Here is a 27,158-nt window from a genome sequence, read left to right on the forward strand (position 1 = left end):
TCAGGTGAAAGCAAACATCATCCTCTCTATTTTTGTGTCAGTTGAGGACAGCTATTAGCAATTTCCTGCTCTGCCACAGAGCCCCCAAAAGGCAAAAAAAAACCAAAACCCCAAAACAAACCAAGCCTCACCCTAGCCCAGGGAAAGTGTTCTTTGATTTTCAACCTGTTTTCATGCTAGAGGAATTTCTCCACTTGCTGCCACAGAGCAAATATTTGCTCAACTTCATTTCTCTTGACTCAGTCTTACCCCTCTCCCTCAATTCGCGATTCAGTCTGTTTAGAGCCATTTCAGCTGACTTTTAAAATGGATTCACTGGAGCTGAAGGCATCATTAGCTTTGAGTTTAATGCTGTCTTTCAGGCTGGAATGAGGATTGTCAGATAGGCATGTATTTTAAGGAGTGAGAACAGTGGTGTTCAGATAGCCAGGCTAGAGCAGTCTCACCCTACTCTACTACCTTGCCAGTAGCCCCAGAAATTTGTTGTTTTTCTAAAGGGAGTTTCCTACGGTAGGAAGAAGTTGTTGGTTCAGATCCTGGTCCCTGTTAATACAGCTTTGTGCTGCTCCAGATAGAGGGCGTAGCCACCGTGAACCTGCATTCTGGTGATTCTGCACTGAGGCAATGGTCCATAGGGGCCACTGCAGACAGACAGCTGTCTCTGACGAATCTGCCCCCGTGTCTGTAGCTCAGTTTCCTCCCCTTTAAAAAGGGGACAAGAATGCTCCCTCCCTCCATCCCTCGGGATGCAGCTGGCTGCCAGTGTGCTGGTGTTGTCACACACCTCATGCATATCTTCACAGGGACAAAACCAAGAGTCAGTGTTACTAGCCCAGAATTAGATCTGGCTGCAGGTTTTCACTGCACAGAAACTTACCGGCTCTGGTGTCTCAGAACATCAGGTGTTCTGCCTGCAGTCAATGGTAATTAAGGAAGTACTTCAAAAACCTAACCCTCTCCTATATCACAGGTCACTTTATTTTTTCTCCATGGGCTGCTGAAAGCATCAGACCCTATCTCCAGTCTTGTTTGATAATCCTCCCTGATTTATTGTCCTATTGCTATGACTTTTTTCAGCTTACCCGTCCATTGCTTTAATTTACGGCATGTTTAGGGTTGTTTTGATGTGAAGTGAACACAGCAGAGTCACACAAATAACACTGTACAGAAGGCAAGTTAAATCACAGCTACTGCCAAGGGTGGCGGGTAGTTATTTTTAACTTAGCTTGACAGTTGTCTTCCCTGTATTTGTTTGTTCTCAAAAAATGATTGCTCCCACCATTGAAAATCCTAGTGCTTCTCTTTGTTATACCTCTTCCCTGCCCTCTGTCTGCCTTGCCTAATTAGATTGTAAGCTCTTCAGTGCAAGGACTGGCTACTACTTTGTTTGTGCAGTGTCTAGCACAATGGGGCCGCATTCTTGATTGATCCATAAGCACTGCCGTAACAAACGATTCAGAATTGTCAAGAGAAAATCCTTTTTTCCCTCTAAAGTGATTGCAACCTGTCCTACACCAGCTGATACCTTGTGATCTGTAGCCATCAAAGGTAGCTTTGATTTTTCAAATCAATCAGCTAATGACCAATTAGAGTGACCTAGAGGAGAGGGGCTTTTTTCCACTGGGAAGACAATTCGTTTACTTGATGTATCTCTCCTGAGCATGGATTTCCTTAGCAGAGCCACAGATGGCAACAAGTACTATTTAGAAAGAGCCACTTTCAGTTCATTCCCTCTTTTCATTTCTTGCTCTTGGCAGAATAAAGATAGAATTTGATTCTAGCCAGCAGCATGAGCTGAACGTAACTATTAAATCAGCGTGGAGGAGGTGGGAAGGTGCAACGGTTGTCACAGGCAGACCCACTGGACACTGAAACTGAGAAATAACACTTGACACGGCTGAAAAACCACAACTGGCAGATGGTTGCTTGACTACACCTCCTCAGATAAAGGGGACTTAGCATGTATGTTATTTAATAAGATGAGCAATTTGTACAGTAAAAGAAACGAATAGGACTTGCACTGCGATAACCAGAAAGCTGTGAACAGAATACTACTCAGGCTACGGCTACACTGACGGTGGCAAAGTCGCCGCCGTCAGATCAATTTCTCTGGATTGACTGAGTGGTCAGTGAAGACCCACTCAGTCGATCCAGAGATCAACGTATTAAGACCACCTTCTCAAGTGGCGTAGTGCTGCGCCTACGGGAACGCGGTTCCCGTCGGCGCAGTGCAGTGAAGACAGCGCGCAGAACAGAAGCACAGACGTCGACGGGAGTTATGCAAGTTTTTTGCGTAGTTTGCGTAACTCCAGTCGACTGCCGCTGAATCTCTGAGGTAAGTGTAGACAAGCTCTCAGTGTAGTCCATAGGACTGGGCACAGGACTGGCAGTCAAGTGACCTGGAGCCAGATTCTGGCCCCTATCACAGCTCCTTTACATTTCCTCTGCATAAAGCAACTGCCCTAGTTTATACCATAGGCCACACTTGCCCTGGTGTAGCTTAGAATCTAGGGGGCACAAGGCCCGCACACACTGCTGAGTCTTTTGTGCTGCATCACCTGAGGGCTTGTCTACACTTACCTCGGCGATTCGGCGGCAGTCGACCGGAGTTACGCAAGCTATGGAAAAAACTTGCGTAGCTCCCGTCGACTTCTCTGCTTCTGTTCTGCGCGCCGTCTTCACTGCACTGCGCCGACGGGAACCGCGTTCCCGTCGATACAGCACTATGCCGCTTGTGAAGGTGGTCTTAATACATCGATTTCTGGATCGACTGAGCAGGTCTTCACTGACCACTCAGTCAACCCAGAGAAGTCGATCTGACGGCGGCGAATTTGCTGCCGTCAGTGAAGACACAGCCTGAGAGGCACAGCCCAGAATCTGCTCCTTACGTGCCAGATTCTGACCCTGGATCTACCAGTGACTGTGTGACCTCAGGCAAAGCATTTCATTTCTCTGGTGCCTTCATTTCCCCATCTGTGAGCTGGGGATGATGATTTACATACCTCCGCGGCAGGTCCTTGTTTGAGATGTACAGATGAAAAGTGCTCTCCAAGTGCTAGGTTTTATTAATTAACTTATTATTCCAAGTGACTTCCTTTTCTTCTACAGCTATTCAAGCACCCTAATCAGAATATTTTGAGTGTTGTTCCATGGAAGAGAAGGGATGGTAGGAGAGAATGGAACCACTGGAGAGTTCCCTGAAAGTTTAGGAATGGCAGTTGGAGAGGGTAGGATAAAATGTCTGAGAAAAAACAGTAAAAGGGAAAGTGAAAAGTGAGCTGAAGAAATGGAGAACAAAAGAGGAGGCAGAATAAACCAGGGAGAACAAAGACAGAAAAACGAATGCGCAATGATAAGTGGTTATCTGTCTCACTGCACCAAGGGTGCCTGGAGGATCTGGAAGGCTGCCTGGCGTGTCTTTTGTTTCAGTATGAAAATGGATTCTATGTCATTTCTCCATATTGATCAATCCCTGTTTCTGTGGCAGTACCTCGCCAGTTTGAATGAGGAGTAAAGGGTCCGTTTGGAAATGTTGAGATTTATTTATTTGCCTGTTATTTTAAATATATAATTGATTGGAAAGCATCCACCTGTGCAGATAGCTAGCTTACATAACGGCATAAACCAGCCACTCGCTTGCTGTGTGACCTTAGGCAAATCACTTCCCTTTTCTGTACCTCTATTTCCCTTCCCACTCTTTGACTGTCTTGTTCACTGGGCCAGGACTTTATCTATATGCGTGCATGTGCAGTGCCTAACACAACAGGGCTCTGATTGTAGTTGATACCTCAATGTGCAACAGCAGTACAAAGGATGATCTTATTGCCGTTTCTGTTATCCTCCCCCGGTTTCTTCACAAGGTTTGTCATAACCACTTGTCGCTAGAGCCGGTTGGGCAGGGGACTGGCAACAACAAAAATTGTCACCAAAAAAATTAGGGGTTTATCAACTATCTTTTTTTGGGAAAAGATTTTCTTTTTGAAGAAATTTGGAATGAAAACTATCAAAAATCTGTCAACATTTCCCTATGAAGCAGTGGGGGAAATTCTCATGCACTCCCGCTTTTTTACTTTTTCCCAGGGGAAACAAAGCAGAGAAGCACGGCTGGGGGGAAGGCAGGGGGACGACGACGATGACACATGACACAAATTTGAAACAAAGATTTCCCTAAATGAAACCAATTTTCATTTAGATGTTTTGAATTGAACTATCCCCAAATCCCTTTTTTTAAAAAAGTGAAAAATGTTGACCAATACAAACACTGTACTTTGGTTTAAAAAAAAGAAAGAAAGAAAGAAAGAAATTACAGTCAGCTCTACAGGTTGCCACTTCTCTTAAACTGGATTGTAAACCCTTTGTGGTTGTGTGTCTAGCCTTTATTCTCTGCTTATACAGAGTGTAGCACTGTGAAGCTCCAATTCTGATTGGAATGTCTGGGTGAGGTCACAATATAAATGATCAATAAGAACATTAATTAAAATGACTGCAAACTTTTCATGCATACAGTTTTCAATGAAAATCAAGAAAAAAAATCAACTAAACTTTCAGATTGATTGTTCTGTTTTCTTGCCAGCTCTCCTGGGGGCCTTCTCCAAAGTCCATGAAATTCACTTGACTCTCACTGGCTTCAATCTGATCAGAAGACTTTCTATAATGCATGTGGTGGGTGGGGGGGAAGATTCTGGGTTACAGCCACACTCACCAGATTAGAGGATCCAGATCAGTCTCATCAGCCACCCATGTAATGATTATTTGCTATGAATAACACATTTTAAAGTAAGAATATGAATTCTCACCAGGATGAGCTTTCAGTTTTGCGAGGCTTCTGCCAATTAGTCACAGTCCTTATCTATCCCCATCTCCCAAGCATTTTACCACCAATTAATTCCTGACAGCACCCTTGTGCCTTATAAGAGTGACTGCAAACTGAGGCCTAAAGGTTAAGTGATTTCCCCAAGTCCACAGAGAAGAGTCCGTTTTAGAGATGAGATTAAAATTTGGGAATTTTTTGGTTCCTACAGAACACAAGGCAACTCTGAATTTACACATGCCACCACTGTCAAAAACAGTAAGTTTTGGCTATCCTCAGAAAACATCAATTTTTTTATTAATTACTATTATGATGTGTATTGTGTATCCCCAAAAAGGAACCAGTCAGGAATTGGGGCCCCATTGTGCCAGGCACTGTGCTCCTGTGTAATGAAAATGGGAAGAGCATAGCAATTTTACACATCACCCACTCACTTAGCATGTGCCATAGACTTATACAACTAAGTACATACACAAGGTTTGAGCCTGTTTTTAATATTGCACACATGGAGCAGAATATAAAACAAGCTAGGAAATCCTTCCCGGATCAACTCAGATAAAAATAAAATCACATACACAGCGGCAGCCTCTAATAGTTAAGACTGGGCAACTAAACCATTTTAAAATGTGATTTTTCACAATGCACATCGTAATTGCTAACCTCAGGTATTATTATCTGCATCATACCAATAATCAGTATAAAGGCAGCTTGAATACACAATTTGTCTGGGGAAAAAAAGCTATTCACTTTTTTTTTTTAAAATAGTCTTAATTATTTAACTTAGAAAAACTATTACTGTGTAGTTTAGCTACTTTTAATCTTAATTAGTTATTATCTACATTGCAAACATAATTGCTAAAACCTTTTGATAAAAAGCTCTTAATGTTTAAAATGGCATGTTTGACTAACCAACTACAGGGCAGATATGAGCTCGATAGTCTTGCATTTTTTTAAAAAAGTATCTTGTATTTTATGTAGTGGTTCCGTGTTCCTTCTCTGTGGGGTAGTTTTGCACTATTGTTATTAAAACAGTGCTTGATTGAAATAGCACAGGTTTACAAGGAAGACAGTTTATATCTATTTATATGAGGGTACTTCTTTGGCCCCCCCATTACCATAGTATCTGAGCACTTCATAGTCTGTAATGTAATTATCCTCACAACACACCTCTGAGGTCAGGAAGTGCTGTTATCTCTGTTTTACAGCTGGGAAAGTGAGACACAGAGGGATTAAAGTAATTTGCCTGAAGTCCCACAGGAAGTCTGTAGCAAAGCAACTCAGCTCCCTCTGTGTCCCAGGATGGATCCTCAACCACTGGACCAACCTTATAAAATGACACTGTCATTCAAACACCCTACTGTGTTTCCAAATGACAGAGTAAAGAGCCATCAAGCTGGAAAGAAAACTCTGCATATTAAAACTACATAGCAAGCCGGTTTGTGCCCCAGGAATAACAAATATTTCTAATGAGTGAGACTCCAGAGTCTTACCTGGACCAATAGGAATCCACATTGCCATCTTTCTTCGTGCCTTCTTTATATGTAGTCTTCACAGGCTGCTGGTGGTAGTGGTGGTTATGGTGATGGAGCGAGCCCAGCTCAGAACTATAGACCTGCACCCCATTCCTGCTGATGCTTGAAGCCATTCAGTATTCCCCCAAAGGGTGACTCACTAAGTCCAGTTACACTAGTAGACAGCGTTGCTGTTGCACTGATTGCAAGGATGCTGGAGTGATTGCACCAGGGCAGCCGGCGGTGGCTGGAAAAATCTCCCGAGCCGGGTTACATGTCCTACCCTCCAAGCTGTGCGCTACCCTGCCGGGAGCTGTTAAATAAAGGAAAGATGCAAAGCCAGGCTCATTCTCAGGGAGTGCACGGGCAACGTCTGTCAGCGCAGCCCTGCCCTGTTACTTTGCAAACGCCTCGCTGCGCTGCTCTGGGCTTTGCACTACAAAGTCCACGTGTCAGTTTTCAACTTCTCTTCCTGTTGGAGTTTTTCCAGGAAGTCAGTCTGGCAGCGGCCACGGAGCGGACTGAGCCGCGCCGGGGAAATTTACAAGCCGGGCTGAGCTTCCAGCGGGTTGCACGGGGCCAGGACGCCCTGCAAAAAACTCAGCCCCAGGACCAGAGACACGGCACAGCTGGACTAGGTCTCCCTCGGGAGGGTGATAACCCGAGCTACAACCCATCACCCCCTTCAACTCTTCCAGCCGGAGCCCACTTGGAAGTCCAGCAATGGACCAATTCCTTTTGCACTCCAGTCCAAGCCTCGGTGCTATTATATCTGAATCCACTCGAGTTTTATTCCTCCCGTGGAATCTCTGTACCCACGCTGGTCAAAGCGCGTTGTGAATCCCAGACCACGTTGCAGCTACATTGCTCAGGAGCGTTGCTTGCTTCTAGAGAACAGGGCTGGAGAAAGAGGCACCGCCGTCATGACCTAGACCTTTTTCTCTTAGCATCTCCCGGGGAGGTGCTAATGGCATCACACCATAACCCTTTCCCATTCGGTCGGGCGAGGGGGCGCGGGCACTGGCGAGAGCAGCAACTCCAGGGAAATACAAACTGTTTGTTCTTTGGAATATGAGACACGTAGGCTCTGCCAGCTGCAGAGTTGTCAGGGAAGTGGACCAGCCCAAAAGGAGAACTTACCCAGCCTCTCTGGTCTCTGCCCGTTTTTACATTGATCACAAAAAGATCAGAAGAAAAACAGCGGCAGGGACAGGCTTGTTGCTAATGAATCTCCCCCTTACTTTCACAGTTGTCTGGTACCCCCCCTCCACTGCGAGAATGCTTTCTAGCATGCAGGGCCTGAGTCACAGGTTCCCCTTTAACTCACACAAAAGAAAGCAATGGGAAAACCCTACCTAAGTAGGGAATGCCTAGAAGTGCCCATGAGGACAAACCTTTCTATACCCACATGAGGTCTGTGTCCTTTTAAATGATGTATTGCCACCAGTCTTTCCAGGCAGCTCTGACCCCCAAAGTGGCACTGATTTTCAAGGCGCTGGGGCATGTCTGTATCTTAGCAGTGTTAGCTAAGCCCCACCCACACCATCAGGAGTAGTAAACTACAAATGCCTAAATTTATGTATTTTTTTTTCATTTAGCCCCACATACTCCCAGCTTTGGACCAAGCCTGCTTTAAATCTTCCCATTTATTTAGACTCCACTCTGTGCTTTAAAACAGTAATTTTAAAATTCAGCAGCATAAAATCGTTCTTTTTTTATCCTAAAAGTTGAAGCAACATTTCCTGAGTAAGGACCTGTTTGCATCACATGCAAAATTGAGGCTGTAGAACATGTCCACAATCTTACTAATTTTCAGCAGATAAACATGCATACAAACATATCAGCACAGAGGACATTTTTTTCTTAAAAGGGACAGAGGGCATGGTGCAGATGGCTGTGGGAAGGGGGCAGATTCTCTCACTACTGGTTTCATGCCTCTAGTCTCCCATCTTCTATCTAGTTTTTGGGGTGGAGGGGCAGTAGCCCAGCTTCATCCTTCATATCCCACTTCATAATACCCACAAATCCCAGCAACTAACTCCTCCCTCACTGTGTTTGCCCCCAAACTGCACTGCTCCTCAAGTCACTCACTCACACTAAGGAACCTCAATAGATTTGTAATCTGGAAGTTTTGGCCTCTTGTATCTAGGGATTAGAAGTAAGATAGCAAGATGTCCATCTCTAAAGAGTTGGGGGAGGGGGAAGAATAGCTAACAATATTGTAGAGCTGAGTGTGACTGAGATCCAGGGAAGTTCTACAGTCAGGGTTCAGGCACAACACTTGGGTGAGAACACAGGAAAGGCAGGCCCCATGAATGTACCAAAGCAAAGTCATACTTAATATTTAATTCTCTGAGTCAAGAGATGAACAAGACAACTCTCTTGAGCTTTGAGATAGTTTTCTCCATCAGAACCACACACAATATATAGCACTGGCAGAATCTAACAATAAATATTGACTTGGGAACAGCAGATGGCCATTAAGGGAGGGAAGGAATGGAGTGTTACTATTGGGTTCAGCCCTCATCCCACTGTTAACCTTATTTGGCCACACAATAAAAGCTGGCAACTGTGCAAATAAGCCAGGATGCAGATGCCAGTACTTACTTCACTTTGAAACCTGGTCCTCATTACTTGAGTTTCCGTTTCCAGAAGAAGGAGACATGGCTTGGTAAAAAGATGTCAGGAGTTATATCGATAAGATGTTAAGAATTTAATATATAATTTTTAAATGAGTATTTGGAGGGCATATAGTTGAGAATTAAATTATAGGAGGGAAGAAGTGAAGATAGACATGAGAAATTTTCTGTGTCACAGGCTGAAAAATGAAGAGTGGAAAGTAATAGTAAAGGAGTATAGGAAATACTTCATGTGTAAGGCAGAGTGCCAAAAGCAACAACAGTTCCATATTGGGAGGGGAGGGGGGAAATTAGAGCTAGACAAGTATAAACAGCACACATGTAAGTGGACAGACCTCTACAGGACTGGAGAAACATTGCCTGAGATATAAAACGGTGGTGGAAAAAAATAACCATTACCTTCTATTCATTTAGGCACTTTTATGGTCCACAGCATTATGGGATCTGAGAACCTAGTCCACCCCACCCACAAGAGATCAGCTATTGCTTTGTTAAGCTTCTGCTAACTCATAACCTTATTAACAATGCAAAATTGTTAGTATTGTACATATTCCATCCTGCCTCTTTCTTTCTAAACACACAACTGTACGTTTTCCAGGGAATGCCTGATTTAACATTGCTGACATGCGAGAAGCAGTTTTGCTTTGAAAATAAGCAACGGCTAGAAAGAGGAGTCCTCTGTTCCCAAGGCAGAAGGACTGGAAGAGAAAATATAAAGTTAGCTAAGGGCCAGTTCAGGGCATAGGCCACACGTGCATGGAAGGAGTAAGAAGCCTTCCTATACACTCCTCCACAGCTTGTCGAACTCAGAGATGTGATGGCTTTACAAATAATGGAGGGTGGGAGCATTTCAATAGACTGATACTAAAATGAGAAGCCTTCTACCTCTACATCATTAGTTCCCATCCAGGACTGTAATGATCAAAAAAGTCACAACTGTTCAGTGATCAGCATGCAAAGCTTGTAGAATCAATCCAGTTCTTCATTGATTCACTGGCAGTCTCCCTAATGAAACAAGTGATTGCAATTGGGCAGATTTTTAGAGATGGTTTTTCAGAACAAGTTTCAGGCATATTGGAAGAACACCATGGAGAGGTTTGGGCTTAGGCTATGGTTTTACTAGATAAAAATGACTTCACATCCTAGTACTCTCTAACACTACTTGGAAATGTATTACATTCACTTACAGGCCTGATTTTGAGCAAGGTCTCAGCTTAGCTCCTCTTTGGGCACTTTTGTGAATAAAAACAATTGTGGGTAGGACTATGCCTAATTTGTTATCGGCCATGTTTTCTCCTTCCCTCTTATCCCTACAATGAACCTCTTCTGTTGGAGCACAGAAATATGTTCTATTTGATAACTAGACAGCTTACTGTATTTTATCACCTTTATGCTGCTTTTTATGGTATTTAGTAAAACTGCAAAGGAAAGGGTAGATACAAGGTAGGCAAAGAGGACAGAATATATCCACACTACACCACGTGAAAGCTTATTATATTAATACTTGAGGACAAGGTGTACACTTTAAGATTACATTTACTATTCAATATAGCCCATATCAAAAGCGTATGTAGAGCAAATTAACTGTAACATTTTAAAGTGTTTATGAATTGCAGTATTATGCTTTTTTTTCCCCTTAATCTCACATTAACAATCTGGAAAAAGCCTTGTGTTTCTTAAAAGCATGAGACGATGGTCCAGACACACGTATCCTGGATCATTCTCCTACTGAATTTAAAACCTTACATCAAAGTTGGGTATTAAGGTATTGTAAAGAAGCAGAGCAACATAGCACTCTAATACTCAAGCAATCCTGTTAAATGTTTCTTAACTTGCATTCTTAAATGTACAAACCAGAAGGTTATTTACAACTAAAGCAAAAAACTCACCCTGGGGTAGTGTAATTAACATTTTATATTTCTGTGCACATCTGTACATGTGGTGAAAATAAGTTCTGCCTGCTTGTTGATGTGGTTTTGCAGCTACAGTGGTACCCTGTTTAAAAAAAGTTATGTAGAATGTGACTACTTAACTTTTAAAAACCTTCATCTCAATGTGCTGTTCAGGTAGCTTCCTCGTAATTAAACATATTGCCTAAATACATTTTCTCTCAAAAAAAATTCAAGATAAAAATTATAATCGGTCTACTAATTTCTGTGTAATAGCTAGTTCCCAACAAGTAGTATGTGGGATTAAAAAGAGTTCTGTAAACAGTACTCTGGAGGGAGAAAAGTTCTCTCAGTACTTCACCCATATGTAAATACACTCTTGGCTCCCCCAACAGGAACAACTATTGTACAACAGCAGCAAGCACAAGTTTACCTTTCTTATTTGACTTGCAAAATGGAATAAATGGGAACAGCCAAGAGGCAGAAACAATTAAGTAGGTAATCAACATGAAAATATGGGAAGTTTATATCCTACTCAGAACACACTTGACAAGATATGTTTACAAAGCAGAATATTTTACATCCTGACTGTGTTCACATATTTAATAAAGCAAATCTACTTTTGACAAAGGAAAGGGTGTGAGAGGGATGTGAATAGTGTACCACAATTTACTATAGTTGTTTGCCACTACTGGGTTTAGAACAGATCATAGTTAGAAGCTGCCATATCATTCATACACAAAGATATCTATCTTTGTACCATTTTGTTATGTGAAGTGGAACAAAACAATATATTTACACTAAAAGCAAACTGATCAAAGTGGTATTTAATGTTACTCGTTAAAGTGGTTATCTAACAATGATGGAGATAACAAAATCCATTAATTAGTAGTCACCAAGTAAGACATTTCTCATGCATGACAAAAATTAATTCATGTACTCAGGTCTGCATTTACTGTGTACAGTATTTCCATAAGTTATGTTTCACAGCCCCTACCATTCAAGAATATTTCAGAGTATATATTATATTTGTATAGGTAAACTATTATATACACACTAATATAAAGATCCCTAAAAGTACCATTATGACTATCTTTATGTTTTCTGTAAAATGCATAGCTTTTGAATATTTTCTTGCAGTTAAAGGCTTTACAGATTAAAGCTGCTTATCAATGTGGCATATTAATAAAAACAAACTCAAATAATCCTTTACTAAAATTTTATATTTAAACCCCTTAGAAAACACGTTATTTTTTTAATGGAAAAAAATAAGCAATCTATGCCCTTTGCCCAAAGACTATATGGAATTAATGCAGCATTCTATAAGTATGATGAGCTCTTCAATCAGGTCTGTAATATCGCATTTCTCATAGAGAAAAATGCTAGTCATGCCACAAAAATGCACCATTTTCCACTTCCTCCTGGGAAAGCTTCAGATGAGATTCAACACAAAAGTGTCAGACTGGAAGAAAAGATCAGTTGTTCATAAAGGAATCAGAGCAAAAGCAGTTGAATTTCTGCAGTTTGTTAATAAACAAAATTACACTAACCATATAGATTGCAAACTAACTTTTTTTTTTAAAACAGTAACTGACTGGAAACAATTTTTATTTTCTCAGTTCAGGTAAATTGCAGCCAGCTCATTATTGCAGATGGTGACCAATGAAAGCTCATTACAGTTTTGTATGAACTATAAGAGTTGTGTATGGTGAAAGCCTCGGGATGTCAAATAAAACCACCAGTAGTAAAATGAGACAGTTCTTGTTTTATGCCCATCATCTAGACTAACCTTGGCACTGAGGTATCTCTATAGCTGCTTAGGAGACAACTGTCTCCCCATAAAATAGCTACACACAAGTAAACAGTGTTCACAGTAATCAAATCAGTAACAGGTGTTGTTATTCTCTAAATTGTATGTCTGCAAAGCTTCTACAGTTTAATGCATAAGTATTCCAGAAAATTAAGTGGAAACTATCTAGCTATTACCCTGTTGACTGGAAACTATCAGACTAGGACATCCACAGTATCTGATACAGTGTAAATTGCCAGTGCACTGTGATGCTATTTCCTCGACCAAATTGAACTTTGTTCAGCAGTTTTATAATAACTCAGTGTATGGGTTTTAAAGATCTAGATCTCAATTTGGCAAGATTAGTAATACTACCAGATATACCAGTACGCAATAATGTAAGATTAAATCATACATCTAGCAAAACCTCCCACACCCACATACAATTCAGTGTCCAAAAAAAATCAAGGTCTCATGTGTAAGGATTATGGTTATAATGTTTTTAACTGGAATGGAACACCTAACAAACAATAGTACAGCTGTGCAAATGAATTGCATCGCTTCAGAAAGATATGAAGTGATTGGCAGTATGGAAAAGGGTTTTGTAACGGTCCTGCTCATTCATACAAGGCATTATATGCCAAAAGAATAGTTACCCCTAGCACACTACAAATCATGCCACCCACCCACACCCAAATCCTGCAAGCTATTCCATAAAGACAGACCCTGCAAAAGGGCAGACACTTGCAAAAAAGAGCCTATGATTCTCTCATTCTCTCCCCCCTCCCCCGCTATCATGAAGGAGACTTCAGCTAACAAAGCATTACTCAAGTGGCCTTTAAGGGTTAGTAACCAGCTAGCATTACTGCAGTGATTAGAGATGGAAGTTTAACAGGGCAAAAAATCCCTGAATACTCAAAAACAAAACCCTACTTATTAAATATATGATTTAAAGTCTTATTTCAGGAGGACATTTTGGTCATTCTTGAAATTAAAATGAAACTTTTATTTCCAGCAATACTACTTTGGAAAAGATGGGTCATTGATCCACGGTGAACATAGCTCTCACCATATAAATAAAGCACCAGAGAGTCAGTCAGAAACAAGGAAAAAAGTCCTTAAATTATGATTTACACGTTTATACACTATTTCCTATGCAAAAGGTTGAACTTACAGCAAGAAATTTTAGATGAAAACTTGACCAGTTGTTAGTTTTAAGGGAAATGCATATCTTGCTATAACTTAACATAGAAAATATTCACCGATCTATACACATTTCAAATGAGAGACAGTTGAACTTAACAGAATAGTTAACCCCATTTAACTCACTGGCCACTAAACTAAGCATCAGTAGCCAATTAGAAATCTTGAGCACTGTACTTTTTAAAATGCCATTTTTCTTTCCTGTCTAATTGGATTTTTTAAAAACATATGATAGTGCATAGCCTAAATCAGACTTCCAAAGACATACAGGTGCCTTTCAATGCAGTTTTTGTAGCATTTAAAAGGGACTTTTCTCCCTTTAAATAAGATGTTCATTGAAAAAAATCTGAAGTGTTGAGTGCTGTACTGTAGTAAAAATATTTCAGTCACAGACTGATATAAAGGTATACTGTGCAGTACTAAGATTGCTTGGTGTCCATCTGCACACAATTTACTTGGGTTCCTCAATTGTCCCCTTGCTGAGGTCTGTCATTTTGGGATATTTTACTTTCTTCTGGTCCAGTTCATTCTGAGCCCACAGAAGAAGTTTCAGTAACTTAGCCAACTTGGGCGTTGACTCGCGATTTTCATAGTCTAGAACAGCTTGATTAACTTCGCTCCATACCTGCAAAAGAAATATTGAACTTAAGAGTAGTATTCAGATGTATTAACGGAAGGAGAACGCCCTGCACAATTAGAGGAATTCACGAAATACAAGCTAGAAAAAGCTGAGTTTAACACTTCACTGGGCTCACATTACATTGAAAACAAGTAGGAGTTGAGTTGAGGATTTCGCCTTTTAAACCCTCTCCCACATTATTACAGCCACAAGGTGTGAAATATGTCTCAAAACAGCAGCTGAGGATTGCTCAGATGGCATAACGCTACCATGCCAGCCCCTCCTGGCCCACCCAGAGCAAAGGAAGTTCAGGGTTGAGGATGAGGAGATAAAACCAGAATGCAATGTATTCCAGGGATCCTAGCTAATGGAGCAACCCAGTAGGGACGGTACTCCACCAACACAAGTTAGAGCAAAATAACCACAGAGAAGATTACCTAATTGTAGGGGTCTTTTTGCTTCTCCAAAAGTTCTGAAGTTACACTACCAGTTTGTGCAACAACAGTCATTCTTCACCAGAATATAAGATTAAACAGTTCTGTAAAAAATATGTTGGGGAAGAACAGAGTTTTCTTGATATACCTCCTGTAAGGAGGTCTACAATTGTCTTACCTTCCCTATCTAGGGCAATTCTAATGGACAACACCAGAAAGCACAAGTTTACCTTTCATATCCTATTAGCAGCCTCCAGGATCAGGAAGAGTGTGGGAGGAGAAACAGCAAGGTGAAATTAAGCCATTTTAGCTTCTCCAAACCCCACCTGCAGGAAGCACTGTTCTAATGCTACCCCCAATGAGTTACATTTTTTTAATCTAAGCAAAATCAAGCAGCAATTAAAGTTATAGTGTATTACCTAAATCTAACTATAAAAAGGAGTTCCAAACTGAAAAACAAACAAACAACAGAACAGATAGTGGCAGCAGTTGAGACACACAAGTGGAAAAAGATTAAAAATGAGCATAGCCAAGGAATTTAAAAAACAATCAAACAAACAAGAGAGCAATTCTGATTTGCTCACAGAAGTGGATAGGAAGCCCGTGGAAGGGAAACATGCTCCTGCTTCCTAGAACAAGACAACAGGATTAGCAGCATCATTCTGAACACCACGAAGTTTACAAAACACGGAAATTAGGAAGAACATAGAAGAGGAAACTGCAGAAGTTGATACTGTATCAAAAGACGGACAAAGGGAGCCTATAGTTTAACAATATGGAGGAGGTATTACATTACGAAAGTTGTTGCATGGTCTAAAAATATGGCTGTTAAAATATAACAGAAGTCTCAACTTTAGAAATACTTCTGTTCTCCATACCAGTTTATAAATATTTAATAATTATGTACAAAATATTTTAGAATCAGCTCTCACTGAGGACAAACAAATGTGGAAAGAGCTTCATTTGAGCATACATTACCTTCTGTCTCTGCATCATGTTAAGCAAATCTCCAAATGGTGATTCTTCAGGATTATCAAAGGCAAGCAGTGCCAGAGTGCGCTCCATTTCTGTCAAGCATTCTCTGCTCTCCTCTCCCTGTTCTGCCAACTGAGTCTGAGCAAATTCCAGGGCTGCCTCTGTCTCACGCTGCCGAATCAGTTCAATCAAATGCTGCTGCTATATAAGTGAAGAACAAAGCATGATTAGTCAATAGAGGTGTAAGTGATGTTTAATGTGTTAGGATCTAGGCATTCTATTTCTTTTCTTACATATTAAGTAGCAAAGCTGTTCTAAATCAGTATTTTGTCAGTACTAAAAATTCACAAATACATTCTTTGTTGGATTAACAGTAGTACAGTTAACCCTATTTTTCAATTGATTTTGGAGCTATTTGAAACCTGGAAGGCAGGTTTTAAAAAAGAAACTTTAGGTATAACTGCTACCAGAAAACATGACTAACCATCAGCGATTTCGGAGTTATAAATCATAGGTAAGATGAATATGGTTATGTTGTATATATTAGTAAATACATCATACTAAAAACACTTTAAAAAGCTACTACATTCCATGCCATAATGTAAGATTTCCCGACTATATGTTAAAAATGAACCATTAAAAATCACATCCCACACCACATTAATGCATGCTTGCAATTATATTCTTTCTTCAGTCTCCAAACAATTGCAGAAACAAAACAAACTGATCACTGGGCCTTACCTGCAAATGAAAGTAAAGGTATCGGTTTGTATCTAACAATTCTGGATGGAGACTATTTATCAGTGCAATGGCTTCTTGAATCTGTCCTTTCAGTATCATTTCTCGAATTTTTATCCTCTCATCCAATGTCTCTAGATCAACGCTAGGCTCAATTCCAGACTCCATCCGAAACTTCTCTGCTGCCTCTTTAAAACCCTCTGAAATTTAAAAATATTTCACCTCTGAATTCTATTTAATACATTACATACAAAAGTACATATTCATCAACATGTATACTTCCAATAGTCTTATATGGATTTGAAACAAGACCTCAGGAAGCTAGAGGCATTTTATATATATTGCTAGCAGCAACTACTGTACATAAGAGGGTTTGATTTTAATTAGTAATAGGGATGTATAATTGAGAACTGGCCTGCAGAGGACTGAAGTCATAATCGGTCACCACCAGCAGCACTCTTTGGTCACACAGCCTGCCTTGAAAATAAAGTCCCTGCACATCGAACCTTGAAAATCAGACTTGAGGTCAGGAGGGGACATTGCCTGGCTATGGACTCGCTGGGCTGTACTAGATCAGTAATAACCCTGTGGAGCTTTTAGACACCGGGAGTAAAGCCATAAGATATTGCTATGGACATTTGGCACTATGGACCCTTGCTATCTAAGCATGTTGCTGTTGTTGGAATTTCTATTTAACAAACCAAGTTAAAAGAATATACTAAGATGTCCAGGCAATCCTATTTGGAATATTTTCAATAAAGCAGGGATTGCTGTAAATATAAGATTGTGATTAAAAATACATGAACTTCTAGGTTTCATTCAAAGGGCGATTTAAATAAATTACATAATTCTAGGAAGTCTTCAAATTTAATCCATCCTAAATTCACTGAGTTCCTATCCCTTATATAAAAGTCTATATTAACTAATTAACTATATTACTAATATAAAAGTTATATTAACTGTGTGCAAAGAGATTAACGGCTTGAAACAGAATTTTACTGAGAAGGTTCCATGATTTGCACTGACCCCTTGATTGCATGTATTGTCAGATATATTTGGGCGTGGTTATTCTTTTGCAGGTAAGACGATAGCAAAAAATTGCATTAATCTGTTGTATAGTTTTTGCCATATTATAGTTTTCACAAACATGAGAGAATCTGAACTCTTGTCTATATACCACACAAAGGGTCTTTTCATTGGAAAAGTCACAAAAACTATATACTCTACTTTTATATACATATACACACACAATTTATAACAAACTTGGCATGGTCACTCTAGTGCATCTCCCATTGCACAGGTTCCAGATGCACATGGACACAAAGGGGGATGCATGCTTGATGAGTATGAACATCTCCACCATGGTGCATCTTGCCATGAGAATTAATAAAGCATATTTGTCAAAGGATAATTTCTGAGGGGTTTCTGATCTCACTTAAGGTGTAGTTTCTGGATGCCTAGCAAATTAAATATTCTGGTCTTCCTGAGCTGTTCTGAAAATATCGTTTCCTTATATTTAGTCTGATCTTTCAACCACATTAACTGAAGTTGGTTTCTGATCATTCCTCCTGCCCTGTGATGAAAAAAAGAATGGACATAGCTTGTTCAATGCTGTCCAGGTTACATTAGAAGAAGACACACTTTCCCAATTTAAGGAAAACAGTATAATAAAAGATGTTATTAAACTCTGTGCACTTTTGGGTAACATAATCATGACTGATATGGAGAAAGTAAATAAGGAAGTGTAATTTACTCCTTCTCATAACACAGAATCTAGGGGTCACCAAATGAAATTAATAGGCAGCAGGTTTCAATGAACAAAAGGAAGTATTTCTTCACACAACATACAGTCAACCTGTGGAACTCCTTGTCAGAGGATGTTGTGAAGGCCAAGAGTATAAAAGGGTTCAAAAAAGAACTAGACCAATCCTCCATTAACTTATCTATCAATGGCTATTAACCAGGATAGGCAGGGATTGCTGTTTGCCAGAGGCTGGGAATGGCCAATGGGATGGATCACTTGATGATTACCTGTTCTATTCATTCCCTCTGAGGCACCTGGCATTGGCCACTGTCAGAAGACAGGATACAGGGCTGGGTGGACCATTGGTCTGACCCAGTATGGCCATTCTTATGTAACAGTGTTCCAAACCAGAAATGCTGTAAGGGAAACAGCTTTTTAGCAGAAAAGCTAAGATTAAAACAGATAGGAGATCTATACTGGATAAAACCTGTAAAGGCCATACAATCAAAGCCAACGAAGTTTGGTTCTTACTTGGTTCTTGTTTTACTTAGCAAAAATAATGTGTTGCTAACGGAATGAGAGTTATAGACTGATAAAACAAGTACAAAAGTAGCACTGAACTAGTTTTTTCTTTATCAATGTATAACTATTTTTATTAAATAATTATCAACTATATTTTCTAAAAATTCTAGAAAAAATATTTTATAGAAATCACAGAAAATATAGGCAGTAATGGTATCTATTAATATCACCCGTTTAATAGCTCATTCTAATAAGAATGAATTTTATTGATGTGATAATTGACAGATCTAAAAAATGACCAACCTACTAAATTTAATACTAGCATCCATTGCTCACAATTACCTGTAACAAGATAGTTCATGATCAGGCGATTCATATCAGCTCTCTGGATGTGCAAGTTATTGAGTTTTTCCATCCATTCATCTTTTGTGATTTCATCAGGTTTTTCTGCATAACTCATTCTGGACGTTCACTATACGGGAGGAAAAGTATCTTAGTTGGCACATATAGGAGCAGGTGAAAGAAGAGTGAAGTCTAACTTGCCTGTAAGAACTGTGACGCCAGTTCAGTTATTAATACCGTCTTCGCTAGCTCAATAAATGCTGCTGGCGAAACAAAAAGTTATTTCGAATGGGGGAACTGAATTCTTTTTCCCTCTGAGATCAGCTTCTCTAATACAAATCAACTCACCCGCGCACACACCTTCCCCGCGTAACCCCGCACATATGACACACACCCTGCAGCGAGTGATCCTCTCCGAGGAGGTCACACTGCCCATCTCTCACCCACGCCGGCCGGGCCTTACCCCCGCACCACGCGACGGGCCGTGAGCCGGTCGGAGTCCGGGGGCGGGGTGGGCTTCGCGGCACCACCGCCAAGACGTTGGCCTTACCAAGCGCGCGCCCCTCAGCGGCTCCCCCACCCCCGAGCCTCCCGTGGGGACGGAGCCGGCCTGCCGGGCGCTGCGGGGAATGGGGTGGCTCGTTCCGCCACCTACCAAGCCAGGGCCCCGAAACCTCTCCTCAGCCTCTACCCAGGCAGGGCTCTAACCCCCTTCCCGGGCCCGCCGCGCCGCCCCCCCCCCCGAGCGAGGGGCCCGAGGCTCAACACCCCAGAGGAGGAAAGGGCCAACGGGCGCCATCTTACCGAACGAACCGCTGCTGCCGGCTCCGGTGCGCGGATCCAGACCGCCGCCGCCACTCCGCCTCCTCCTCCTCGCTCAGCCGGGCGGACGCGCTCGAGCTCTCGCGAGAACTTCCCTCCCAGCCAATCGCCTGCCGGAGCCGGCGAGAGGCCGGGCACGCACCATAGAGTTGGGGGAAGAAGAAACCCAGAAAAGACCTAGAGAGGGAAAGCACCATAGAGATTACGGAAAACAAGACAGGCCCAGGCCAGAATAGGCTGGTCTGGTCAGGGAAGTACCATAGAGACTGTTGGGGGTGGAGAGAGGCCTATTGCTGGTCCTGACCAGCCTACCTGGAAAGTGGTGGAGAAAAATAGCATGGAGGTGCCCCTCTATCCTCCCTGCCCTGAGCCCTGCCCACAAGCCGCCACCCCAGTGCATAGAGGAGACCAGCAAAGCCCACGCTAGGCACTGAGTGCTGCCTGCCCAGGGCCTTTCACATAGGGCGAAGCTTGTGATTAGGCCCAGGGAAGTCAGTGGGATGAATCCCAGGCACCAAGCTGAGTTTGCAGGACCCGGTACCAAATCCGAACCGCAGATTAAGCCCTGTTGTGCAGGGATTATTATTGTGCTGCCCTGAGGTCACCATTGCGTGCTACAGCTAGCCGGCCCCACGTGGATTATGCTGCATGTGTTTCACGCTGATTTTGTCTACACGGCACAAACATTGTATTGCTTTAAGTGTGCTGGTGTAGTTCATGCTCTAATGTGGATGCAGTACACTGGTATAGATGTGGGGAGGCACCTTTATACCATGTGACTGCATCCAAACCAGGGGTTGCACCAATTTAACTATTTCAGTTTTTTATCAGCCCCTAACAGAAACAGGTAAATCAGTATTAAAAAAAGCCTGAGAGAGTTGGGGTCAAGTTTTCAGAACAGCATGCACAGGATCCTCCAGGAAAACTGTTAATTTCACTTTCCCCTACCTGCATGCAAAGCACTTATTAGTGGTTGCATTTACTCCCTGTACACACTCATTTTTTGCCCTTGCCCCAAAAAGCGTAACCCAAAAACTCACTCAAGTTGTTATAGCTTGGTACAATCACTATTTAATCATTTTAAATTTAAGTTATTTCTCAAAAAAAAAAAAATCTATACTGAATATTTGTAATCATATTTTTGAACAAGGAGCTAATCACTTCAAAATTATCATTGAAGAACACTAATAAATATAACCAGTGTGAGATACAAATAAAAAATAACACAAGCCCTGAGTCTGTAACTCCAGAAAAAGTGCAACACACATTAATCCTCCACACTTGTCTCTATTCACCTCATTATCATCTTCTATGTTCCTCTCTGAAGGCATGATCTAAAGTAATTTAATTCAATAAAAAGATTCCTATTGACTTCAGTGGGCTTTGCATCAGACTTTGGGACTTAATCAGGACCCTTAGTTTGGAAACCCGATAAGTTTCTGGCTCCTAACCAGTCAGTACTTTCTGAGCATAGAACTCTATTTCTTATGCCTCTTTAGCTAGTGAGATTGAAGAACATCTCCTGACTCAAGTCCTCCTTGTCCAAACCTTCAATTTATCTGACTTTGCCAACTCCTCCCTAACAGGTGGAGTTCATCTGGAGATTTCCATATAGGTGGAGAGGATGGGGAGGTCCAATCCCTATGATCACTTCCTGATTCTACTATACAGAGAACCACACCTCAAACACAGGAAAAGGAGAGACGGTTATAGCAGAGTGCAACCAATACCATAACTGCAACTACAGGTAAAAAGAAACAAGAGTCATAAAATCAGCTATAACAGCAGGAAAAATGGAAATTTCTTGTTGATTAAAACACCAAGGAAAAGTTTGACCAGGTGTTTGCAGTGCATCTGTCTACCATATTGGTTCCTGGTTTCTTCACAGTTTCAGGCAAACAACAAATACATTATTAATTTTCCCTTCATTGACTTATGTTCACCAATATAAAGGGAAATCGAGACCAAAGCAGGTGCTGGGACTACAGCTATTGCTTCCAGTGACACTTTGCTGTTCCACCACACTATTTTGGGTGTAAAAATATAGAATGGCATACAATGATAATAAATAATTGCTTGGGCAGCTAGTAATACATATGTTCAGAATCAATGTCTGCCCATATGATTTTGGTAATGCCTAAGTGTCCTGTAGAATTTAAGCTTTCATTAGGGGAAAAAAGTTTCTAGTCATTTTGGTTGCAAAGAAAATGTTTTGACTGTTACCTGATGAAGTATCTTTTTAATGAGTTTGTAAACGAAGAATACTTCTGAGAGTTGTGAATTTTCCTATTTATTTTAATGGGGGGTTAGTACTGAACTCTAATGTCCATGTTAACTCTCACTTCCTTGGTAGAAATATCTAGTTAATGTACTTACATTTTAAAGTAAGTTTTAAAGATGCAAATCATTTATAAATCTGTATTAGTCTTGATTTGTTTTTTCTGTACTGTCAGCCCTTCTTCCCTGCTAACATCCTGGTTTATGAAGAAAATCCTGGATATTTGGGAGGATCAGTGGCCTGACTATAGTGACTCACGTTTTATCTTAGTTTCAGTGTATTATAAATAAGATGGCTGGCTGGCCAATTTACTCATTCTCCTCTCTCTACCTTCCACCAGGTTGAGTAAGTGTTGGACCACCTGCTGTGTAATGCCTGTTGGTCTGTCCAGTTAACTGTGCACAGTGAGGCACTGAGACTCCTAGTGCTGTATGATCTGGAGCACTATAGGATTTAAAAGCACCAAGTCATATTGTACATAGGCTTCAAATGGAAGGTGGGAAATAGGCCATTAAATCCCTCATTAAGATAGGTGCTCTCAACAGAGGAAGAAAGGAGTCTGGAAGTTATGAAGCTGTGAGGGAAGGGTGTCTGGAAAGCAAGCGGGAAAATTTCCCTACTGAATTTCTTTTTCCCCTCCCAAATGCTAAGCGCCTTCCACTCCCTATGACAAGTACCACAGGGATGAACCCCTCACATTTCCCCCACCCTATCTGCCAAAACTTTGTTGAGATGCTTAGGAGAAGTTCCAGGCTCTTAAAATGCTCTTCTGTGGCTTGAGGACTGGATGAGAATGCTTAGAAACAAGCAGTCTATACAGATCATTTCAGAGTGAAAATGTGCTCCCAGCCTGCAAAGCAAGAGACTGGACCAAATAATATAGCTACATCTCCCATGTGCCAGTGTCCTGCAGAAACTAGAGAGCAGCAAGGTCAGTCATCAATCTTTATTATTTTGTATTTATATTTGATTGAATTCCCCTCCACCCCCCATCCAAAATAAGTGGAGAACAAAAGAAAAATAATAAAAAGAATGAAAAAGTAAAGGAATGGAAAGGGAGGGAAAAGAAATAAAGGGGGGCAGAGAGGTGAAAGAAGGAATGACATCTCAGTTTCTGTTCACTAGGAATTAATCAAAGATTTTAAAAAAGTCATATGAAATCTTTTAAAAAATGTTTGAGGTCCCTCTTCTTGGAAACATTGCCAGATCTTTAGCAGCTGGGTCAGCCAAGCTTCTATCCCTGGAGGCAGGCCGCTCTTCCATCTGGGCAGCAAGACTTGTTTTGGCTATAAGCACTGCTCTAGAGGACCAAGCTTTCTGGGAATGGGAGAGTTTCCAAGATGATGGGATATATCCCAAAACACAGTTCTGGGAAATCTTGTATTAATTACAACTTTGTAAGGATTTTAAAAATTAGTATAAAAAGGATATGTACACTAGTACAAAAATATTGGACTCATGAAGAGTGGCTTGGGAGAATTTTACATTTTTTTGGTAAATTTGGTGCAGCAGCTGCAGTTAATTTTTAACTTTATTAATGATTTTTGAAAAACCTCCTTGGTAGTACAATATCTGGTATTAAATGGATGGAACAGAATCAAGTAGGGCCAAAAACAAAGTGAGAAATCTCGGCAGAAATCTACCAGAATTTGGCTAAAATCCCAGTGAAAGACCAAACATGGGAAAAATTCTATAGAGATTTTCCAAAATTCCTTCTTGGTTGTGAACCCTCCACTTAAATATTTGCTTTGCTTACATGAAAAGCATTAAAATGAGTGTCAAGCATTTTGTATGCATGTGTGAATCTAGAGCTCAAGAGAGGTGGTGAATCAACAGCTCTGGGGAATCTAGAGACATGCCTGCCTGAAAGCAAAGCAGCTGGATGTCAGCTGACGGGAGCAGAAGGTCTTCTCCTACCCAGTCCCACTCAGTAAAGCAGGGTCTTTCCACATAGGCCTGGCAACCACTAGTTCTGACAGTTGCCAATTATAGGCAAGCAGGATCCTCTGGCCTGCAATAGAACTTGCTTCTTGTCCTTCATCTCTCCTGTGTTTTCCTTTTTTGTCAAAGGAGAAACCTCCTATGTGCCTTAACAGCAGCCCCATCATCTAGTGTTCTTGAGAGGTGCTGAATTGATTGCCCCTGGAAACAGAGAAGGCCTTTGTCCACAGAACAGGTATAGCATGAGCACAAACCATAGCAATGCAAGTTGCCTCATATTTAAAGTGACCAAATTATCAAAATGAAGAAGGGGACCATCTATCACTCCCCACTCCAGGGAAAGCTCATTCATGGCTTACACCCCCATCCTTGCCTTCTGGGGCAGTGCCATCTTCAGTCTCTTTCTGGCTGCTGAAAATGGTTTTGCAGAGCCTGCTGTAGTGTCCCCGGCGGAGAGGAAGTGTGTGCTAGGGTACCGAGTGTAAAACAATTGTCCTACTCCAGGGCTCCAAATTTTCGGGCAATTGAAAAATGAAACTGTCTTGAAAAAAATGATATACTGTTGTAGCTGTGTCATTCCCAGGATATTTGAGACAAGGTGGGTGAGATAATATCTTTTATTGGACCCAACTTCTGTTGGTGAGAGAGACAAGCTTACAATAGCTCTTCTTCAGTCCTGTCTCTTGAAAAAAAAAGAGTCATCAGATCACTTTGCCATTTATCTATGAATGCACCCAAACCCAGATTTGAAGGTACCATTTCTAGGGGGTGAAACGACAGTGCATTTTTCATGCCTGTCGTTATTATTAGTAGTAATATGATAGCACCGAGATGCCAACGTCCCGTTGTACAAACATAATGAAGAGATGGGTCTTTCTCTCAAGAGCTTACAAGTTAACAGGTGGATACAACAAACACAAAGGAGCACAAGGAAGCAGTGAGACAATACCGATCAGCATAAGCAATGGTCACAGTACACCAACTGTCTAACAATTATTGTTTTTGTAGGCATCACAGCAAGAGAAGAGTTTTAAGGGGGATATGAAGGAAGACAATGCGCTGGTTTTGTGGATATTTATAGGAAGCTCCTCCAGTGCCTAACGGGCATTACAGGAGAAAGCATGAAGGTGTCTGTTGGAACATTTTTGAAATTGCCAATTAGTCTTTAAGTTTTAGTACACTTAAAAGTACTAAGTACTTTTAGTACACTTAAAAGTTTTAGTAAAAAGGTCTTTGGTTTACTCTGTACTTGCAGAACAAAATTAAGGTGTTGTTGTCTACCTTTAATAATAATTATGTTCTGTGTTTTCGTAGCAGCTTTCATCCAGGGATCTCTGTGTTTTACAACCATTAAAGGTAAGTATTACTACTCTCCTTTTATAGTTGAAGAAAAAGAGGTACAGAGGCTGACTTATCTAGTGTCACAAAAGGAAGTTAATGGCACTGGGAATTAGAACCCAGGTTATCTAACATCCAATCCAGAGTTTTTACCATTAGATCATACTCTCTCAAACATTTTTTTTATATTCAGCTTCAAAATATAAATTTACCAAAAATGAATAGGTTTACATCATTATTATTAAGCTAATTTTTAATTTTTCTATTTATTTTCTGATAATGTTCTCAGTCCTTGTATTGCATGGAGCCCCATAGAAATCAAATCAGTGGGGCTTTTTGCAACCACAAGGGTCCACCCCCAAGAGAAGCTTGGAGCATCACAGTCTTACAGAGAACTGCAAAAAAAATAGCATGTCTGGCTCTGTAATACATTGCATATTTATATGTGGCAAAATATTTATTTGATAGAATAATGTTTCTTGAGCTTTAGTGTTCTTTATTGCTAATATCACAAGCATTGACACCAGCCTCCCTCCACCAATCCCAACTAGCCTGGTTTTGCAAACTCTATTATAAAGTATGGAGTTAATCAGTATTTAAGGTATTTTTTAAAAATGCCAAATAGTAAATTATTTAAAAACAAAATGGAATTTATTAGGCATCTTCCATGTATAGGATGAGATAGTTCCTGTGAACGCTTCTTGATTTTTATCTTTCCAGCAATCCATAACATGGACATAGGGAAAGAAAATTACAGCAGTGATTAAGTGATACTAAAGTGCAACTACAGATACAACAAGGTGGAAAGGAGATAACTGTAAGAAAGATGAACATTGCCATTGAATAAACAGATATGAAAAATGTAGCTGGTGTGGGCAGCTGGGTCTCCCAGAAAATGCTGTCTCCTGACTTCTTTGCAGCCTGTGTCCTCCAACCAAATACAATAAATTAAGGGTTTGCTTTTGAGGGAGGAGGGAATGGGGCTGATCTTGGGTCTGGACAGTTGTTTCCAGTCAGTTGCAGCTTCTCTACCTTACAGTGTAAAAACACCCTAAGACAAAGTTAAGTTTATGTCCTAGGACAAGTCACTGTAAAGCTATGTAGACCGCAATATAGTGCCTTTCAGCCTAGGATCTCAAAGCGCTTTACCAATCATGAATTAAACCTTAACTCCATTGAGGTAAGAATTATCCCCCCCCCCCCCGCTTTTTACAGCGGGGGAAACTGAGGCACAGAAAGGTTAATTTGCCCAAAGTCACGCAGGGAGGGTGTGGAAGAGCTAAGAAGAGAAGGCAGCTCCCACCGCTGCACCACACCAGTGCATGGGCGGTGGTGGTGCCAGCCAGCTGCTGTTTACACTGCGGGATGGGGGGGCAGAGAGGGGTTTCCCTGGCTGTCTCCACCTACCACACGTGCGGTCTCAGCCCCCCGGGTACGTGCTGCTCCCACGTGTGCCCTCCCCTGCATGGACTATGGAGTCAGCCAAAGCCACGTGACGGCCGTCAAGGCTCGCACTCGGGCTCTCTCTTGTGCCTGGGGAGGGGGGAAAGTGGGTGCGTGCTGC

At 41.2% G+C, this 27,158-nt stretch overlaps 2 protein-coding genes and 1 long non-coding RNA gene across 3 annotated transcripts in view; 1 reads left to right on the plus strand and 2 right to left on the minus strand.

The window, feature by feature from the left end:
* The window catches only part of SLC17A9 (solute carrier family 17 member 9), a 31,371-nt gene extending 24,809 nt beyond the window's left edge, over window positions 1–6,562 (minus strand). Inside the window, exon 1 of the mRNA XM_067554107.1 lies at window positions 6,301–6,562. Coding sequence (XP_067410208.1) covers window positions 6,301–6,455 — 155 coding nt within the window. The 5' untranslated portion in view covers window positions 6,456–6,562. The remainder of the gene's footprint in view (window positions 1–6,300) is intronic.
* A 5,095-nt stretch (window positions 6,563–11,657) lies between these two features.
* GID8 (GID complex subunit 8 homolog) lies at window positions 11,658–27,070 on the minus strand. The gene is made up of 6 exons (XM_067554108.1): window positions 27,002–27,070; window positions 20,020–20,214; window positions 19,216–19,345; window positions 16,611–16,807; window positions 15,873–16,070; window positions 11,658–14,466 (listed from the first exon to the last, which is right to left on the minus strand). The coding sequence occupies exons 3-6, from the start codon at window positions 19,331–19,333 to the stop codon at window positions 14,293–14,295; spliced, it is 687 nt and encodes a 228-aa protein (XP_067410209.1). The 5' UTR covers window positions 19,334–19,345; window positions 20,020–20,214; window positions 27,002–27,070; the 3' UTR covers window positions 11,658–14,292.
* On the plus strand, window positions 21,577–26,681 carry LOC137157321 (uncharacterized). The gene is made up of 3 exons (XR_010921059.1): window positions 21,577–21,784; window positions 25,571–25,612; window positions 26,315–26,681. It is a non-coding gene; the product is annotated as an uncharacterized lncRNA (long non-coding RNA).
* Window positions 27,071–27,158: the final 88 nt, after the last annotated feature.

Source organism: Emydura macquarii, unplaced genomic scaffold (assembly GCF_026122565.2).
Source record: "Emydura macquarii macquarii isolate MOO-44397 ecotype Brisbane River unplaced genomic scaffold, CSIRO-AGI_Emac_v2 contig_1483, whole genome shotgun sequence".
NCBI lineage: Eukaryota > Metazoa > Chordata > Testudines > Chelidae > Emydura > Emydura macquarii.

Excerpts from the sequence above, each read along its gene's own strand:
- GID8 (XM_067554108.1), bottom strand. The coding sequence starts at position 19,333 with ATGAGTTATGCAGAAAAACCTGATGAAATCACAAAAGATGAATGGATG. Across the intron at positions 16,071-16,610 it reads ACCTTTACTTTCATTTGCAG|CAGCAGCATTTGATTGAACT; the intron begins GTAAGGCCCAGT and ends TCACTTATATAG. Across the intron at positions 14,467-15,872 it reads ACATGATGCAGAGACAGAAG|GTATGGAGCGAAGTTAATCA; the intron begins GTAATGTATGCT and ends TTTCTTTTGCAG.